The 18996-nt window shown below is 39.8% G+C and overlaps 3 protein-coding genes across 13 annotated transcripts in view; 1 reads left to right on the forward strand and 2 right to left on the reverse strand.

Moving 5' to 3' along the window:
- The window catches only part of GANC (glucosidase alpha, neutral C), a 77200-nt gene extending 67012 nt beyond the window's left edge, over window positions 1–10188 (reverse strand). For 4 of the 10 annotated variants that reach the window (XR_002345333.1, XR_002345322.1, XM_021097206.1 and 1 more), the window contains exons 1-3: window positions 9274–10188; window positions 7733–7795; window positions 5819–5996 (exon numbers count right to left, since the gene is read on the reverse strand). Coding sequence is in view for 5 of the 10 variants with exons in the window: in XM_021097206.1 (XP_020952865.1) it covers window positions 5819–5996; window positions 7733–7795; window positions 9274–9302 (270 nt within the window). In the remaining 5 variants the exon portion in view is untranslated. The remainder of the gene's footprint in view (window positions 1–5818; window positions 5997–7732; window positions 7796–9273) is intronic. The other 6 variants (XM_021097209.1, XM_021097216.1, XM_021097220.1 and 3 more) reach the window with 6 other exon arrangements.
- Window positions 79–5180, reverse strand: LOC110256586. Its single transcript, XM_021071754.1, is given in 4 exon segments — window positions 79–1977; window positions 1980–2045; window positions 4476–4798; window positions 5176–5180. Coding segments are annotated over 4 exon segments (723 nt in total). The 3' UTR covers window positions 79–1648.
- Window positions 10263–18996, forward strand: part of TMEM87A (transmembrane protein 87A) — a 43781-nt gene continuing 35047 nt past the window's right edge. The window contains exons 1-4 of one of the 2 annotated variants that reach the window (XM_005659710.3): window positions 10263–10509; window positions 11776–11836; window positions 14856–14941; window positions 18417–18530. In XM_005659710.3, coding sequence (XP_005659767.1) covers window positions 10351–10509; window positions 11776–11836; window positions 14856–14941; window positions 18417–18530 — 420 coding nt within the window. In that variant the 5' untranslated portion in view covers window positions 10263–10350. The remainder of the gene's footprint in view (window positions 10510–11775; window positions 11837–14855; window positions 14942–18416; window positions 18531–18996) is intronic. The other variant, XM_001929220.5, reaches the window with a different exon arrangement.

Raw genomic sequence — 18996 nt, forward strand, 5'->3', positions numbered from 1 at the left:
GGCACACAGGCTGTCTGCCTACGTATATGATTAACAATTTGGATCTAGTTTATGCACACAGAGACCCTCCTATTTTTAGTAAAATAGAATGCTTTATTTTTTTTAACCAAAGACTGGTCTGGGATGTTCTGTTCTTGAGGCTGCTGCCTAGGAAAGAATCCTAATTATATGAGAGAAGGTAGCAATAAGCCTGCTTTTTTCCATAACGACCTTATGCAACCAAACACAAAAAAATCCGAGTCAAAGCCCCCTTTTGTTCTCATCCTAACTTAATTAAGCAAGCCAATTTGGCCAAAAGGTAACCCTTTTCAAAGCTGATATTCAGATTCATTTTTTTTTTTTCTTTTTGCCTTTTCTAGGGCCGCTCCCACGGCATATGGAGGTTCCCAGGCTAGGGGTCTAATCGGAGCTACAGCAACGCAGGATCCGAGCCAAGTCTGTGACCTACACCACAGCTCACGGCAACGCTGGATCGTTAACCCACTGAGCAAGTCCAGGGATCGAACCCGCAACCTCATGGTTCCTAGTCGGATTCGTTAACCACTGCACCACTATGGGAACTCCCAGATTCATTCTTATCTCTTATTATCATCAACATAGCTTCATATTCTAAGCACATAGTTTCCTTGGACCTTAGTATACATTTGCTCATATGATCTGGCTCACGCTGTTTTTATTGACTTAAAAAAAATTTTTTTTAACAACAGTGGACTCTCAAAAGTCCAATAAGAAAAGCTTCTTGGGTTGAAGACAGCAGGAAGGGGCTTGGAGCCTGCAATGAGTCTTGAGAAACCTCCATGGAAACCTCAGAGCTCTGTGGATGACAGTTTATAAACCACTTCCCTGGGTTTCCTAACTGCCAATTATTGCCTAATTCTTCCATCAATACCTTGCTGTCAAAAAGTCTGGACATGAATGTTATATCCTCCTATCTAAAATATTAAGAGTTCCTAGATATTCCTGTTCTCCAGGGACCAGTCTGGACATTTAAAATAATATACAAATAAATTATTGAATCTCTTCCTATTAGTGAAGATTAAAAAGAATAATGCAAAAAAATACATTAAGTTATAGAGGTTAGACCCTTAAACTCAGAATTATTTAGTGTTAATACTTAGATAACAGAAGTACAACTTGCAGCAAGATTGATTTATGCAAAATAAGTGAAGAAATATATAACTAAATATTTAAAATAATGTGAGACAGCATGGGTTTAGCTGGAAGCATATAAATTACCTGTTCCTATCTTATTTCTTCCCTACTCATTAAAAATAAAACCTGGTAGCTGGCCATCCATAAGTCTAATTTTTTTGGCCACAAGGGCAAAAATATCAGATAGGTTATAAAAATCATGGTGATAAAACAGCGTTGTCTGTATGCTCAAGCAGTGGATTGATCACAACTATATCAAAACAAAACTTAAAGAAATTTCACCCAAAACTAGTAGAGACTGTGACTGAGTTAACAGAATAGCCCAGAATACATTTAAATGGTGGTAGGTATTAAGCAGGGAAACTATGACCCCATTAACTTCTCCTTGATGGATAGATCTTGCTTTTCCTCTGGCCCAGGCCTCTCTATTATACTATAAGGAACAGTTGACCTTGAAGGCCTAGAAGAGTGAACAATGACCTCTCTCAGCTATTGGTCAATATTTCCCAGGATTCAGAGACTGGTTTAAGAGTTTACTAAATTGCTGTAGGGCACTAAGTGCCCCTTCCACTGTGGCAGCTAGTTGGTTTATTGCAAGCACTGATTCTCTATGGAGAATGCTGGCAAGTTCATGCTGGGCATTAGCCTGTTCCCCAAGGACAATTAGCCTGTCCAGTTCCCAGGTTAGCTGCCTGTGCCTGGCCGTTTCTGCAGAAACAGTCCTAGTTAACAAATGGTAGTTGTTCCTCATCTGCTGAGGAGGTGGCTGGTTGGGCACAGTCCCATTTTCTTGAGGCTTAGATGAAGAGGCAAGAGGTACTTGTTCAGAGATATCCCTGCGTCCTTGGAGACGCTGCTGGAAGTGCTGTCTCTGGTGAAAACCTGCAAACAGGCTGGAAGAGAAACATTTTGCCAGATGGTCATCCATATCATGAAAAAGCATAAAAATCAGCAATATAAAGTAGGTCAAGGATAGATCTGTTCCAGATAGCCTGGCTAGCAGAGCTTTTTAACTACACTCAGAAGACAGCATACATTTCCCTACTCTGATGTCATGTGATTAGATCTTCCTTGTTTCTCAATCCAGGTAAAATTTTCACTTGAAGGTAAAAAACCGGTGATAGTAGGAAAAAAAAGTTCTACAAAAGCAGTTAACATTTTATTTACTGACAACTCCTTTATCATTTTATTTTGGAAGCTTTTAAAAAATTTTTTTATTACTCAAATGAATTTATCACATCTGTAGTTGTATAATGATCATAACAATCCAATTTCACAGGATTTTCATCCTATAACCCAAGCACATCCCCCCACCCCCCCAAACTGTCTCCTCTGGAGACCATAAGTTTTTCAATGTCTATGAGGCAGCATCTGTTCTGCAAAGAAGTTCATTCTGTCCTTTTTTCACATTCCACATGTCAGTGAAAACGTTTGATGTTGTCGTCTCATTGTCTGACTGACTTCACTTAGCATGATAATTTCTAGGTCCATCCATGTTGCTTAAAATGCTGTGGCTGTGTCCACAGCATGCAAATTCTCAGGCCAGAGACTGAACCTGCACCACAGCTGTAAGCAGAGCAACGGTAGTGACAACACCAGATTCTTAACCAGCTGAGCCACAAGGGAACACCTACTCTGGAAAGTTTTTAATCACATATCTACCTGATTATTTTGTCATCAGAAATAGGACTCCACGTGAGAAAACTGAAGCATTTGAACTTGCAGCCAGCTTTTCTTCAAAATCTAGATGTCCTGACCTGGAGACAACAGGGCAACACTTTGTTTTGTAACATTACCGTGTCCCAGGAACATCATGTTTACTATGGAAAGAATTGCGTCATTCCCCCCTCCCCCAACCCTCCTCTTCGTCCAGCCCTCCAATTCATATGCTGAAGCCCTAACCCTCAAAGTGGTGACATTTGGGAGGTGATGAGGTCATGAGGGTGGACTTATGTTGGGATTACTGCCCTTACAGGAAGGGACCATTTAGTTCTCTCTCCACTAGGTGAATATACAGTTGAGACCACTGAGCAACAGGAAGTTGAACTGCGTGGGTCCACTTATACATGGCATTTTTCAATAAATACATACTATACTACCATATGATCCTTGGTTAGTTGACTCTGCAGATACAGAACCATGTATAGTGAGGCTGACTGTGAAGTTACACTTGGATTTTCTGCTGGGTGGAGATATCAGCACCCCCAACCCCTGTGTTGTTCAAGGGTCAGCTGTATAGTAAGGAGGTGGCAGTCTACAAGTCAGGAAGTGGGACCTTGATCTTAGACTTCCCAGATTCCAGAACTGTGAGAAACAAATGTCACAGTTAAGACACCCAGTCTATGGTATTTGTTATGGCAGTGTGAGCTAGGACAATGGTGCATGAAGCTTGGTTCTGTTTCCTCGTTGCTTATTAAGGGGCAAGTTGGGGGAAGGAAATTGGGAAGAAGGATTTTAAAAATTAACAACAGACCTTGATGACAAAGTTATTGCATTCAGGGTGTGGGGGCAGGTAGGCACTAAGTGTGTTGGGTTTGTCAGAATCTGTCTCATAAGTGAAATGTGAGAACTGCAGCTGTGAGCTGAATATGATCCCCTTAGACTTTAGGCTCTGTCTCTCTGAACCTGAAATAAAAAGCTATCATTTTGAGTAAGTGGATGTATGCAGCTTTAAAAAAAAAAATCTCTAGGATTTCCCATTGTGGCGCAGCAGAAATGAATCTGATTAGTACCCATGAAGATGTGCATTTGATCCCAGGCCTTGCTCAGTGGGTTAACGATCTGCCGTGAGCCGTGGTGTAGGTTGCAGATGCGGCTCAGATACGGCATGGCTGTGGCTGTGGTGCAGGACGGCAACTGGAGCTCCGATTAGACCCCTAGCTTGGGAACCTCCGTATGCTGTGGATGCAGCCCTGACAAATAAATAAATAAATAAATAAATAAAATAAAATAAAATAAAATTAAAAATCTCCATACCCATACCATGTCCATACCACATCCTAATGTGAAAAATCCCATGAAGCACCACTTCACCCCCAAAGCAACCTCTAATGGAAGCTCTTTGACTATGTGAGCTGAGCAGGACTATGTGTCTGAGGTTCAGACAACTTCAGAAATTACTGTTTGGATCTTTGGTGTCCCTATCAAACTGATAGAGGGCACACAGCCTAAGTCCTTATTAGTCATCTCAACTCCAAGGGGCAAGGAAGATGTTAAAATGAAGTTGAGCTCAGAATTTTAGAATCTTCCCAAACATACACATTACATGCATTTGCCTGAGATCAGTGCGCAGATTCCCCGTGCAGCCCTGTTATTTCCAGCACCTGAGCATGGAGTCTGTTCCAAGTGGTCCTCAAGGTTCTCAGTCTTGGGAGCCATGTTGCTGATTTTCTGCATAAATTGCCCTTGCTTGTCCAGCTCCTCAGCTCCCTCCTGAGCCCCATGCTGTCTTGTGCTGAGCTCCTGTGGGTCCTCCCGGACTGTGGCTTCTTCTCCTTTGAAGGCACCCAGAGCTGGTGTGCTCTGGTCTTGGCACCTGACCTGAACAGCACTGTCCCTCACATTTTCAGGACCCAAAGGGAGGTATGTATAAAGAAACTGACCTATAGTCTTGAAAAGACCATGTGAAGGGATCCACTGGTATGAGCTGCATTAAGAAGTTGCATTTTGGCCCATTCTGGGATTCAGAGTCCTTCTGCTTTGGCATGTGTCATTATGACAGTGGATTATTCAGGTGTTCAACAGACTGAGCCTACTCAAGGGTGGAAAGGGATTCTTGCCCTGACCATGGGACAGCTATAGCTCTCTAGGGTTAGACACATTGGAGACAAGAAGGAAAATGAGCAAATGACAGGAAAAATGAGAAAAGAAAGGGTCTTACTGCTAGTATTAGGCCTACTGACTCCTGGAAGGTCTCTGGTGGACTCCTGGCATTTCTTGGAACCAAATGCTTCTGCTGACCCTGATACATGGGTTTGGCTGGGTTTCATGCAAATGGCTCTCTAGGAAGGAAATTAGTGCTACCCCATGTTTTCCCAAAAACAGCTATCAATCTTAGCTACAAAGGGATGTATAGTTTGGGAGATTCAGATCAGCAGTTAAAGACCTAAGACTTCAGGGGTATCATCTGCTGTGAACTCAAAGGTCTCACAGATGCCAAGCAAGGGGGAAAATTCCTCCAGAAAAAAATGGGTGGTATAAGCAGCAGCACTAGTTTTTTAAAAAGAAATATGATACTCATATAACTTTTTTTTTTGGCTATTTTTTTAGAGCCACATGTGCAGCATATGGAAATTCCAAGGCTAGGGATTGAATTGAAGCTGCAGCTGCCAGCTTATGCCACAGCCATGCAGGATCCATGTATGCCTGTGACCTACACCACAGCTCATGGCAAGGCCGGATACTTAATCCACTGAGCGAGGCCAGGGATCGAACCTGCATCCTCATGGATAATAGTTGAGTTCGTTACTGCTAAGCCACAGTAGAAACTTCTCATATGACTTTTAAAGTAGTATTAGTGTAGCTATGAAAAAGATGACATTACTTCTCTCACAGAGTTTACTTCTGAAGCATACATAGTTTAATTAGGCTTTGTGGAAATTTACTTCATTCAACCCAAATAAACACAGACATAAATAATTCTCTGTACAAAATAGTTTTATCTTACCTTTGCTACTTCATTGATGATTTGGAACCTGGTGCTATCTTTGCCTGTTGTGACTGAGTCTAGTAATGCCCGATAGGTAGACTTCTTGGAGAGCTGCTGTTTCTGACGTCTACAGATACGGAGTATACAGATGTCTGAGAACCACTGGTGATTGTCAGCCTCCAAAGGACTATATATTCTTATGGAAGTCATTAAAAGTGACTTTGATAGTGAGTTCGGCAGACAGTATTAGTACTTCAATAAAGCACTAACAGGAGTACTTTAGAGTGCTAACAAAATTAATAAGAGTCTTAATAAAAAAAGAAGAATACTAATGAAACTGTTCAACATAATACTGCTCAAGGATGGTACTTTGTCCCCTTTATTGAGAAGGTGGGGCAGTTTTCATAGCTGACATTTATTAGCTTGTTGACTTCCGTCCCTCTTCCCACGAAATGTACACTGTAATAGAAGTTCTCTAAATTCTAGTGGCTATCCAACATAATTTAGTGGTTTGACAAGGTGACCAGAAGTTCACTATAAAATTCCCTCTAAGGTACATGTTCATAATTAAAATGATACGATTTTCTTCATTTATATAGTGTGAATAAAGTAGAAAATTGTATAACTTTTGGGGATTTCGGTTTCAGGATCACATAAAGGCAGACAGTCAAAAAAAAAAAAAGATTTTAAAGAAATATTTTTTGAGGCTCTGGGGAAACAGGCAATCCTATAGTGGTGATGGGTGTGCAAAATGACACAATCTCTATGGAAGGATATCGGGTAATAGTTAAAATTTCAAATACATTTACTCTTTGACCTAGTAGTCCCACTCCTGGAAATTCACCCTAAAAATATACCTGCATGTGTACAAAATGACATATGCCTAGCTTTTCACTGTGGCAGTGACATTATAGCAAAGACTGAAAACAATCGAAGGGTCTAGTAAATCAACTATAATGGAAAAAAAGAAACATCTTAAAAAGATACAAGCATATAGCAACTGACGAGAGACTGAATAAATTTTAGAATTTATAAATAAATTCTAAAATCCACCCAATGGAATACTATAGAGCTCTAAAAGGAGGACAATCCATATACTCATGTAGAGGGCTTCAGAATAATTATGAAGCAGAAAAAAAAGACCTATACAAGAGTGTCTACTGAAAGTTACTTGGCATAAGAATGGCAGTGATATAAGAATATATGCATTGGCGTTCCCATTGTGGCTCAGCAGAAATGAATCTGACTAGCATCCTTGAGGACGCAGGTTTGATCCCTAGCCTTGCTTAGTAGGTGTGGTGTAGATTGCAGACGTGGCTCAGATCCTGAGTTGCAGTGGCTGTGCCATAGGCCAGAAGATACAGCTCCAATTCCATCTCTAGTCTGCGAACCTCCATATGCCACAGGTGTGGCCTTAAAAAGACAAAAAAAAAAAAAAAAAAAAAGAATATATGCATCCACAAAGAGAAATATTGGAAGGATAAATAAGAAATGAATAAATCTGGTTACTTACAGGGAAAGATTTGGAATGGGGTGGAAGGGGGCAGGAATGACAGTAACACTTTTCAATGTGTATCTTTTTATATTATTTGATTTTTGAACCGTGTAAAAGTATTACCTATTCAAAGATTCAAAATTTTAACACTACTTTAAAAAAGCTTTGACTTTGAAAATAAAATACCTGTTTATTAATATAGTAATTTTAATGATAATGTATAATTATATAATTAATTATAATTAATAAGAACATAATAAAATACAACAGCACATTAAAGTAGTATAGGTGAATGTCTTCTATCCGATAAACTCCTTAATACTGAGTTTCCTAGTTGACTCTTTCTTCAGAAAGCCTATTCTCAAAAATTTAATAAACATCAGTTTTGAAATATTTTCAGAACTCTTTTACTTAGGTCATACATTTCCTCTCCTTACCTGTAGAAAGCAATCTTGCTGCAGTCTTTGAAAATGTTTTTATCCACAGCTTCATCTTCAACACTAAAAAAAAACCCCATATTTTATGAAACCTATTTTACATGGGGTTTGTGAATCCAATTTTTGTACTGTCTTTATTTTTTTATTGTTTTATTCATTTATTTTTGTCTTTTTAGGGCCACACCCACAGCTTATGGAGGTTCCCAGACTAGGGGTCGAATCAGAGCTGAGCTGTAGCCGCTGGCCTATGTCAGAGCCACATCTGCAACCTGCACCACCGCTCACAGCAAAGCCAGATCCTTAACCCACTGAGGCCAGGGATCGAACCCGTGTCCTCATGTATACTGTCAGATTTGTTTCTGCTGAGCCACGAGAGGAACTCCTGCACCTTCTTTAATTCTAGTTAAACATGGCACATAAACCACTGTGTTGTAAAAATGCGTTAGGGCCATAATAACACAAGGACTGTGTTCAAGCTTTCTTTGGGAGCCTGACATCACAAATCAACCTGACAGATGCTATAATGAGGTATGTGCAAGGTGCTAGAATAAGGATAGAAACCAATGGAGAAGGAAAATCCTTTGCTTTTAAGATGATGCTGACAATCTAGGGGCCAATGTTTTTTAAAATCAAGTTTCCAGAAAAGCTGTTTCTGAAGAGAACATGATCAAGATGTATGTATATTGCTACTTGAGTATATGTATTTAATATATACTGATTAAAACAACAGGCAGAGTTCCTGTTGTGGCGCAGTGGTTAACGAATCCGACTGGGAACCATGAGGTTGCGGGTTCAATCCCTGGTCTTGCTCAGTGGGTTAAGGATCCACTCCGATCCCACGCTGCTGTGGCTCTGGCGTAGGCCAACGGCTACAGCTCGGATTAGACCCCTAGCCTGGGAACCTCCATGCCGCAGGAGCAGCCCAAGAAATGGCAAAAAGACAAAAAAATAAAACAACTACAGGCTATAATGAAAAAAAAAAAACCCACATTGACTTTCATGCATGAGACACAGTGAATACATCTGTAGTCAGTATGACCATGATTACGTAGGAAGCTATAACTGAATACTATTTCAAAATATTATGAAAACAAGCTCAGACAAACACACTTGGACATGGTTTATCATGGCAGTAATCAAATCCTTCACTGAGTCTTTGTCACTGTTTCTTTGGATCAAGTGTGCAAAGATTAGAGAAATTAGCATTCTTTCCAGCTTTGAAGAATATACTCTGGAATGCTTCAGGAAGAGGTGTATACAGCGGAATTTGGAAAGCAACATGCTTGAAATTCATGTGTTAAGAGTTCTGATAACAATTCTTCCAGTTTTGTTAACTATCTTGAAAATACTTCATGCGGGGCTATTAATATCACCTAATTCTCTGGAGAATTGAAAAGATATAAATTTAATGTACAAATACCAAACGTGCAAACAAGCGCAATCAAAGTCAATAAAATCTTCAAAGCCAGAATGTTGTTTCCAGGTTCTGCCTGCCTCCGTGGGCCCTGGAGTCAGTTCCTGCTGGACTACTGGGATTTTACCTGATTTCCTCTTTGCCAGCTGCTTCCATGGCTTCCCAGTCACTTCACCAGGCTCCCAGCTCTCAGGCAAAGGCCCCAGGCGGTCTCTTAGATTGTCTTTCTAAATAACCACCAGCGCTTTACCACCGTCAAGTTTCTGGGGCTCCAGGTTCTCAAGGAGTGACAAATTGACACCTGCTCCTGGGATTTCCACGCCCAAACTAGTCTTTCTACTAGTTTTTTGGGGGCAAAGTTTTCTTGGTTTTGAGTGGCTGGTCAGGAACTACCTTCATTAGGAACCGAAAAGGTTTCTGCAACAGAGGGGGCGTGAACTCAGACCCAGAGGATGAAAACCCTGAGACTGAGAACCAGGAAGTACCAAGACGGTCTGCGTGACTTGGGCGAAGCTTCTGCAGATCTTTCTCAGTGACGGTCACGCCAAAGATACTGAAAACTGACCCACTCTCTCCCGGTTTTAGCTGTGAGTAGGAAGTGCCGGCCGGGTGGCTGCTCTAAGTTGATGTGCGCCGGCCAACATCTACATCACAGACTTAAGGGCCAGAAGGGGTTTTTTAAAAGGAGTTATCTGTTACACCGTCCAGTTTAGGAATCGCTTATACTCCACCCCGGCTAAATTCCAGTTTTTGCTTAAATACCTCCGGAAACCTAGAACTCAATACTAGACTTTAAGTAGGCAGCCAGACTTACGGCTTTCCTAGACTCCTGGCCCCGGCATTTGACTCGGACTCAGAAGGAATGAGGGACAGGGGCCAACAGGAGGAGGAGAGAGCCAAACGCCCCACGGGGTTCTTGTCTGGTCCCCAAACCCTTAAGGTAGAGGAGTCGAGAGACTCGGCGATGGCTTTTGGCGATGAACCTAGCGCTCCAAGGTGACTAGGTTACAACAAGATGACGCCTGCGCAGTAGGTACAAAGCCTCACACCAGGCCGTGACGTATGCCTGAAGGAGGGGCTGCTGAGTCGCAAAACAAACACGCCCCCTGCGGTTTTGAGGACCCGGATGATCCCGCCCCCAGAGGGGAGCCGGAAGAGGGCGGGACGAACCGGAAGAAGGTGAAATACTTTGGGTAGGCACTCCATGGCTGTGAAGATGGCGTCGGCTGCGTGGCTTCAGGTGTTGCCTGTCATTCTTCTTCTTCTTCTGGGGGCTCCCACGTCCCCACTGTCACATTTCGGTGTAGGACCGGCATCCGTGGCAGCTGCCGACCGATCCAAGTGGCGCATACCGATATCGTTGGTGAGTGTTCACTTAAGGAGAAACTGAGCCTGGAAGAGTAAGGGGGTGGGGCTACGGCGGCCCATGGGGTCCAGGAAGGTTCCGCCAAAGTACGCTTCCAAAGGGGTGGGACTGCCGGGAGCGTTTGTGTCCTTGGTTAACGTGGACTCACCTACCTGGAGTGGAAAGCCGCACACTTCTGTGGGTAGATTAGCAGTAATGCCAGGGTCGTTTCCGAAACGGAGAGTGGTGATGGAGCGGTTCTTTATCAGCAGAGTCAGAGAACTTTCTTTGACTGGAGGCATGTAAACTTGATGTATATGTGGAAAGTGGTTTTTCTTTTCAGCTGAACTTTCGCAGAATCTTATGACTCCGGGTTGAATGAGAGGGATATGTAAATAGACATCTTTTTTTTTCTTCCTCTTCATTTTTTGGCTACTAGATGATTCTACTTGTGAAGCTGTTTGATTTCGTTTGGACTTTGAAATAGTTATTCTAAGCTTTGCCATGTGATTAGGAAGCCTAAGCATTTGAAATGTAGTCTAATTTGAGAGTGGACAAAACGGAAGAAACAGTATTCTAAAATTTATTGTGAGAAGTTAGTTTTTCTTCTGGACAAATTAACTAGATAGGTTGACCCTCGGCCCTTTTAAAACCTCCTTTGAGTAAGAGCTATAGTCCTGTGAGCTGATAAATCACAAGCTGGCAGGAAATGCCAGAAGTCATTAGTCTTATTAAAATCACAGTAGTCTTTTTTGTTCTGCTCTGCTCACTGGTTGTAATGCCCAAATCTTATTTGAGCTTTTGATATGGCAGGAATTATAGCTTTTGTTCAGTTGGTGAAGATCTTCAGGTTCTCGGTTTTAGGTACTGTTACTTGTATAATGGTTGATAGTTGAATTTGGCCATCTGCTCATAGAATAGTTTGTTTGAAGAAATGATTGGTTATTCTAGACAATGATCAGTGAGTAAAAGGAGTGAACCGATTAAAGAGTACCTTCCATGAAGATTTAAGTTATCTGAGGATTTGTAGGAGCCTTCCTTCCAGAGTCCTTGCTTCATGGCCTGTGGAAAAAAAATCATGTCTCCGCACCAAGCTTCAAAATCCTGCAGATTGGATATGGTTGAATTTTACTAAAAGGAAGGATATTTATGCATTTTTTGTATGTGTGTTAAGAAAACTAACTTGAACATTTTATAAATTTAGGTTTTTATACCAGTTGCATGCTGCTTTGGGGATTAAAGTGATTTGATGCTAATTATCCTTTCTCTTCTTTATCTTTGCAGGGGAAAAATTATTTTAGTTTTGGAAAGATCCTCTTCAAAAATACTACTATCTTCCTGAAATGTGAGTTTTTTGCATTTCATGAAGTTTTATTGAGTTTTTGAGTGGTCTTCAAACTTTTAAATTACCTGTTTTCTACCTCTGATGAGCAACATAAGTTCTGAAGTTTAATAGTCCAGCACTGTCTAAGAATAAACATATGTGGTATAACTAAGATCCTTTCACTGAATAATCTTCAGAATACTTAGTTGTGTGAACTTTATTTTCTTCTCTTGTTTTTCTGGTGTTTACAGTATATAGTTAGACAGATTGTGTTGGTTGATTGCCTGCATGGTGTTTTAATCTGTCCTGAGTCAGAGAAAGAACCACTGATTTTGCTTTTGTGTGCATGTTAGATGTTTACTGGACACATGATCTAGGTTTGCAGACCATTGGCTCTGAACAAATATGTTCAGTAAAGCTTTTGTTTGCAGAAGGAGTATTGTACTACTTGGATCTTTGGAAGAGGAAGCTCAAAGATAATAACCAGGAAATAGAGATTATGTAGAACAAAACAAGTCTGTCCAGTGGGAAAACCATGTATCTGAATCCAAAATACCCCATTGTGTATTAAAGGAAAGCTGTATTTTATTTCTGCAACTGGCTTTATTTTATTTTATTTATTTTTATTTATTTATTTATTTTTTTTTTTTGGTCTTTTTGTTGTTGTTGTTGTTGTTGCTATTTCTTGGGCCGCTCCCGCGGCATATGGAGGTTCCCAGGCTAGGGGTCCAATCGGAGCTGTAGTCTCCGGCCTACGCCAGAGCCACAGCAACGCGGGATCTGAGCCGCGTCTGCAACCTACACCACAGCTCACGGCAACGCCGGATCGTTAACCCACTGAGCAAGGGCAGGGACCGAACCCGCAACCTCATGGTTCCTAGTCGGATTCGTTAACCACTGCGCCACGACGGGAACTCCAAGGCTTTATTTTAGAGAATGAATGATGATAGGCAGCTTCATTTCAAGATCGGATCATCCATGTGTGCAGCTATGCATATTTCTTTCCATGAAAGTGCAAAGTTATGTCATTGTTGGGTACTTTTATTCTTTTAATCGTTTAGTAAATAGTTACAGAAAACCTACTATGTGCTAGACACTGTTTTAGATGGCAGGGCAGTGACAGGAAAAACCCTTTATCTCGTTGAGCTTGTGCTATGGGGATGAAGGGGGCAGGTAGAATTTCAATGAAGAATATACTTCGTCTATGGAAGTATGATCTCCTGACTAATGATTTAAGTTTGATTTAAATCAAATCTTACTCTTGACACACTGGGCTTTCTTGTGAAGTTGGCTTAGTAGATAAAGAGTAGCTTTGAGGGATAGCAGTATTTTTTATTTTGGAGTAGCCTGACAACCTCTTTGCTATTCTAGCCTTTTATTATGTAGTCTCCTCTTATCTGTATTTTGGCTAATGGTTTTTCTTTTTTTTTCTTTTTCTTTTTTTTTGTCTTTTTAGGGCCATACCCATGGCATATGGAGGTTCCCATGCTAGTGATTGAACTGGAGCTATAGCTGCTGGGCTACACCACAGCCACACCAACACAGGATCTGAGCCGCATCTGTGACCTACACCACAGCTCATGGCAACACTGGATCTTTAACCCGCTGAGGAATTGAACCCACATCCTCACAAATACTAGTCGGGTTTGTTAACCACTGAGCCACGAAAGGAACTCCAGCTACTGGTTTTCTAATGGTTGTTTCCCAAGCTGCATATTTTGCTTTTTTAGGGCCCCACCCGTGGCATATGGAGGTTCCCAGGCTAGGAGTCTAATCAGAGCTACAGCTGCTGGCCTATACCACAGCCACAGCAACAAGGGATCTGAGCTACGTCTAACCTACACCACAGCTCACAGCGATGCCGGATCCTCAACCCACTGAGCGAGGTCAGGAATTGAACCTGAAACCTCATGGTTGCTAGTCGGATTCATTTCCACTGTGCCACAACGGGAACTCCCAAGCTGCGTATTTTGAAGTGTCTACATTTCATTGTTTTTGGAGGATTTGTGGCTTCTTAAAATTTGCATTGTCTTTCACTATATTACTTCTCTGTGTTTTCTCATACTTAACCTTGTCTCTAATTTTATGCTTTTGTGGGCATGGAATACTATAGATTTCCATGAAATTGGCAGAACCCATTTTTAATGCCTCTTAAAGCCATTCATTTAAAGTTGTAAAGAATGTCTGTAATGTAAATAGTATTTTTGGAGGCACATTTCCCAGCAAATCTCCTGTTTAAGGCATTTTCTTACTCACTTTTATTTACTTAATCCCTCTTTGTATGGTTCTTACGGAGTAGTTCATAACAAGATTACAGTGTCCTTTTTATCATTTCCATAAATTCAACACATCAAATTCTTGTATATTTTACTTGAGCCTTATAAAATTATGCCATATAAAAATTAGTTTCAGAAAACAAAACAAAGGGGAAAATTATAATTTTAGATGTGCTTCTTTTGTTAAGAACCAAAAGTAGGTTCCTAGATGCAGTCATGCTTGTCTTTGTCACATTTGCACAAAGTAGATATTTCTAGTATGTTTTCCCTTCCTCACCTGGAATCACATATAAAAGGGAATATTGATTTCCCCCAGTTGAGACAACTAATCAGATTTACACTCCTAAGTCTTTAGACTAATGCTTTGGTCCACTAGAATATTGTGTTTTAAATTATGTTTAGTGAGTTATATGAGGCTTCTGTGATTTCATGAGGTCCCCTGAGATTGGTTTTGAGAATAATCTAATCTTTTATCTTGGCTTTTGCTATTCCTTTGTTCCCCAGCCAGGTTTGCTTTTTGTTTATTTTGTTTCAAGGTTAAAAACAGCTTAACTGCTATTTCTTTCTATGAACAGCAATTCTTACTTTTAACTGAAGAATATCCAGTTCTTTTTACATTTATTACTTCATTACTTTCCGTTTGGAGAAGGGATGGTCTTTTGAATGTCTTAGTTTAGCAGGAAATAAATAGGATGTGGATAATAGTTTAGGAAAAAATCCTTGTTTGGGAATAGTCTTATTCACAAAGCTTTTTTCTTTTATAGTTGATGGAGAACCTTGTGACGTATCTTTGAATATAACCTGGTATCTGAAAAGTGCTGACTGTTATAATGAGATATACAACTTCAAGGTATGGAACATAAAAATCACAGGCTTCTTTTTTTAGTGTTAAGAAATCATTGGGTCCCAAACTGGTGGAAGATTTAGTGTCATGTAGCTGTGGAGAAGAGCTGAAACTAGAATCTTGCTTCCCAATTTGCAGACATACTTGTACCATCAGTTCTCAAACTTTTTGGCCTCAGAACTGTGTTATATTCTTAAAAATTACTACAAACCCCCAAAAGTCTTTGTTCATGTGGGTTACTGTATTAGAAATTAAAAAAATTCCTGTTGTGGCTTAGCGGGTTACAAACTGGACCAGTATCCATGAGGATGTGGGTTCGATCCCTGGCCCTGTTCAGTGGGTTAAGGATCCGGAGTTGCTGTGAGCTGTGGTCTGGCTCTAATATGTGGCTTCAGTATGTTGTTGCTATGTTTGTGGTGTAGGCTGATGGCTGCAGCTCCAGTTTGACCCTTAGCCTGGGAACTTCCATATGGCGCAGGTACAACCCTAAAAAGCAAAAAATAAAAAAAATTAAAGAGAAATTAAAACTAGAGAAATATTTATTTTAAAAAACTATAATAAGCTCACTGCTTTTTAATATAAAAAGCATATATATTTTAATTATGTGATTTTCATTTTTCCATTATATTTGAAAAAGTAATTTTTTAAATGAAAGATATTAAAAAAAAAACAGGAAGCATGGTGTTATTTTGTATTTGCAAATCTGTTTTCTGTTTGTTTACTATCTGGTGTGATGGAAATTAGCTGGATTCTTTTTTTTTTTTTGCTTTTTAGGGCTGCACTTGCAGCATATGGAGGTTTCCGGGCTAGGGGTCCAATCTGAGCTGCAACTGCCAGCCTACGCCACAGCCATAGCAACGCCAGATCTGTAACCCACTGAGCAAGGCCAGAAATCGCACCTGCATCCTCATGGTGCCTAGTCGGATTCATTTCCACTGCGCCACAATGGGAACTCCTAGCTGGATTCTTTTATCTCCTTCTTTACTCAGTCTGTTGTGATATTTATTTTGGTTGAAGTATATGCACAAAATAGGGCCTCACACAGATATTGGTAGCTGGTAAGAGATTTTAATAGTGTTGTGAAATAATTATGGATATTGTTGATTCTATACCCAGCTGTAACAAGTGGAGTTTTTTAGAGATTAGTGGCAGTGTAGAAACTGAAACCATTTCATTGAACTTTTTTGTGCTCTTTTATGTTAAAATATATTAATGTGTCTTATACTTTGGTCTTTTACTCCTGTCTGATTTTGCATTTTCTTTCATTGATCATTTAGAAAATACTGGTTTACTGAATTATATAAACCTTCCAAATATTAATTCATTTTACAATTACCTCAGAATTACATTTGCTAATATCGCCTTTTGGTCTCATCAGAAACTCCTTAAGTATTGGAAGCTATTACCCTCATGGTGACGGACATGCAAATTTTCCAAAATTCCAGTTTTTGCTTGAAAGTTCAAATTTTATCATTGACAATGGATACTGTCAGTTGTCTTCCTCCATGTGACAGCCTCCCTTTGCCCATTTTTCAAGAAAATATCTCCCAAATAATCAATTCTGAATTACTGTAGTTTGTTGATCATTCTTTCAGGTCAATGAAAAACGAATAGTTTAGCTTATAGGTTAAAACAGTTGCAAAGTGCTTTACCTTAAGTCAATCATTTATAGTATTTTATATATTTCTTATTTTGTCTGATAGAATATTTTAAAAGTCATGTACCCAAAGGTCCAGAATTAATGATATTAATAATTTTACTGCTTCATCAAGGGCATTCTTATGTAAAACTGACTTTTTTTTTCCTTCTGCAATTTTATGACTGAAGAGTACAATGACTGCTGGTACAGTTAGGTACATGGTGAAAATGAAAATAGTTGTGACTTCTTAGACCTCATGAAATTGCCCGTGGGCAGTTTCAGAATTGCCATAGGACATTGTACTTGAACATTGAAGAAACATGGCTTCTAGGCACATTTTTTAGGCCATTTCTATTCTGTTCCATCCCCCTATTTGCTCCTTTCTTTTCCTTTCCTTTTGCTCTCTTTCCCTCCCTCCCTCCCTTCCTTCCTCTCTCTTTTTTCTTTTCTTTTTTTAACATTTCCCCTACTATTCTTGAGGTTTCTTTTCAAAAATAATATGACTAATCTTTAAAAATTGTCCATCACTCCCTTGGGTTTTTAAAAATTATTTATTAATTTAATTAATTTTTTGGCCATGTCTATGGCACACAGAAATTCCTGGGCCAGGGATCAAACCCACACCACAGCTGTAACCAGAGCCACAGCATTGACAACACTGGATCCTTAACCTGCTGAACCACAAGGGAACTCCTCCAGTTGGTTTTTTAAACCTTTGAATTTCTGCCTAGTATTAGAGTTTTACATTATCTTTTTTATAGTGTTTGTGATTGTGTTTGGCTTTTGTTATACAGCACTTGGTAAGATTGCTATGATGAGGACTTACAGGGCTGAACAACTAAAAGAGAAATGATGCTATCTCCAGAATATAGTTGATCTGTTTTTCCTAATTGGTAACTAATTGAATTTAGTTAAAAACTTCTTAGGTTTGAAACTTGTGGTAGGATGGTCAAGAGCTTAGAAGATTCAGTCTTTGTAGGTAGTACAAGTTAAGAAGTTAAAAATTATTTTGGACTGCCATGTGCCAGAATTATGGAAATGACAAGCAGATAGTTGGAGATGTGAAATTGGAGCTTAGGAAAAAAACAGGATGAGATTAGGGATGTTGGTGTGGAAGAAAAATCACTGAACTGATTGATGGATGAAACTACAGAAATGATAAGTTTTTGTTTTATTTTGTTTTTGTCTTTTTAGGGCCATACCTGCGGCACATGGAGGTTCCCATGCTAGGGGTCTGATTGAAACTGCAGCTGCCAGCCTACGCCACAGTCACAGCAACACCAGAACTGAGCTGCATCTGCAACCTACACCACAGCTCACGCAATGCCAGATCCTCAACCCACTGAGTGAGATCAGGGATTGAACCCGCAACCTCGTGGTTTCTAGTCGGATTCGTTTCCGCTGCACCATGGCAGGAACTCCAGAAATGATAAGTTTTTTGAGAGTATTACTAGTGGGCTGTGAATGGCTATAGCACTTTTGTGCTCTAGTTTATCTATTTAGGAGCACAAATATTTTTATTGGTGTTAATTTAGTCAAGTAACTCTTGTAAATGTATTTTCTTATGACAAGACCTTCTGGACTCTTGACAGGTTCCTGGTCTTCCTAGAATTTTTAGAGGAACTACCTTTTGTGAGTTAGACTAGAATGCTCTACTCTAGAGTCTAATACTATTAGAGTCTTGAATACTATTACTTGGAGTCTTTATCTGGTGCTGTTAATTTTTTTAAAATGGCAAATCCGAAACTGTATTTGTGTCATAGGCAATCTATTTGTTATCTTTTAAATATCTTACGTGTAAAAAGGAAGTTAAATGTTTGGTATTTTCTTCATTTTTTTCAGACAGAAGAAGTGGAGACATACTTAGAAAATCTTAAGGAAAAAAAAGGCTTGTCTGGGAAATATCAAACATCATCAAAATTGTTCCAGAACTGCAGTGAACTCTTTAAAGCACAGGTAATGTGTGATAGTAGTCAAAGGGAAGTAGAAGAGGTGAAAATGTGATGTCGGTGTTTTGGAAGCCATCTGTTTCCCATTCCTCAATTCCTTCTTCTGGCAGAAATAAGTTAGAAGTGTGTTCTGATAGGTACATAGTCAGCCACTTAAATATTAATCTCATCGAAGAGAGGATGTACTTTCCTTTGTGTTTAAAAAGCAAACCCCCAATTTTTTAAAAGTATAGTAAAATACTCTTAACATAAAATTTACCATTTTAAGTATTTTTAAGTGTCTTTTACGTTCAGTGCCTATTCAGTGACTTTTACGTTCATGCATATTGTTGTGCAACTGTCACCATTGGCATCTCCAAAACTTTCTCATCACCTACAGCTGATATTTCACAACCATTAAATAATAACCCTCAGTCCCGCCCTCACCTCCACTTCCCTGGTAACAACAATTCTGCGTCCTTTCTCTGTGAATT

This window comes from Sus scrofa, chromosome 1, assembly GCF_000003025.6.
Source record: "Sus scrofa isolate TJ Tabasco breed Duroc chromosome 1, Sscrofa11.1, whole genome shotgun sequence".
Lineage (NCBI taxonomy): Eukaryota > Metazoa > Chordata > Mammalia > Artiodactyla > Suidae > Sus > Sus scrofa.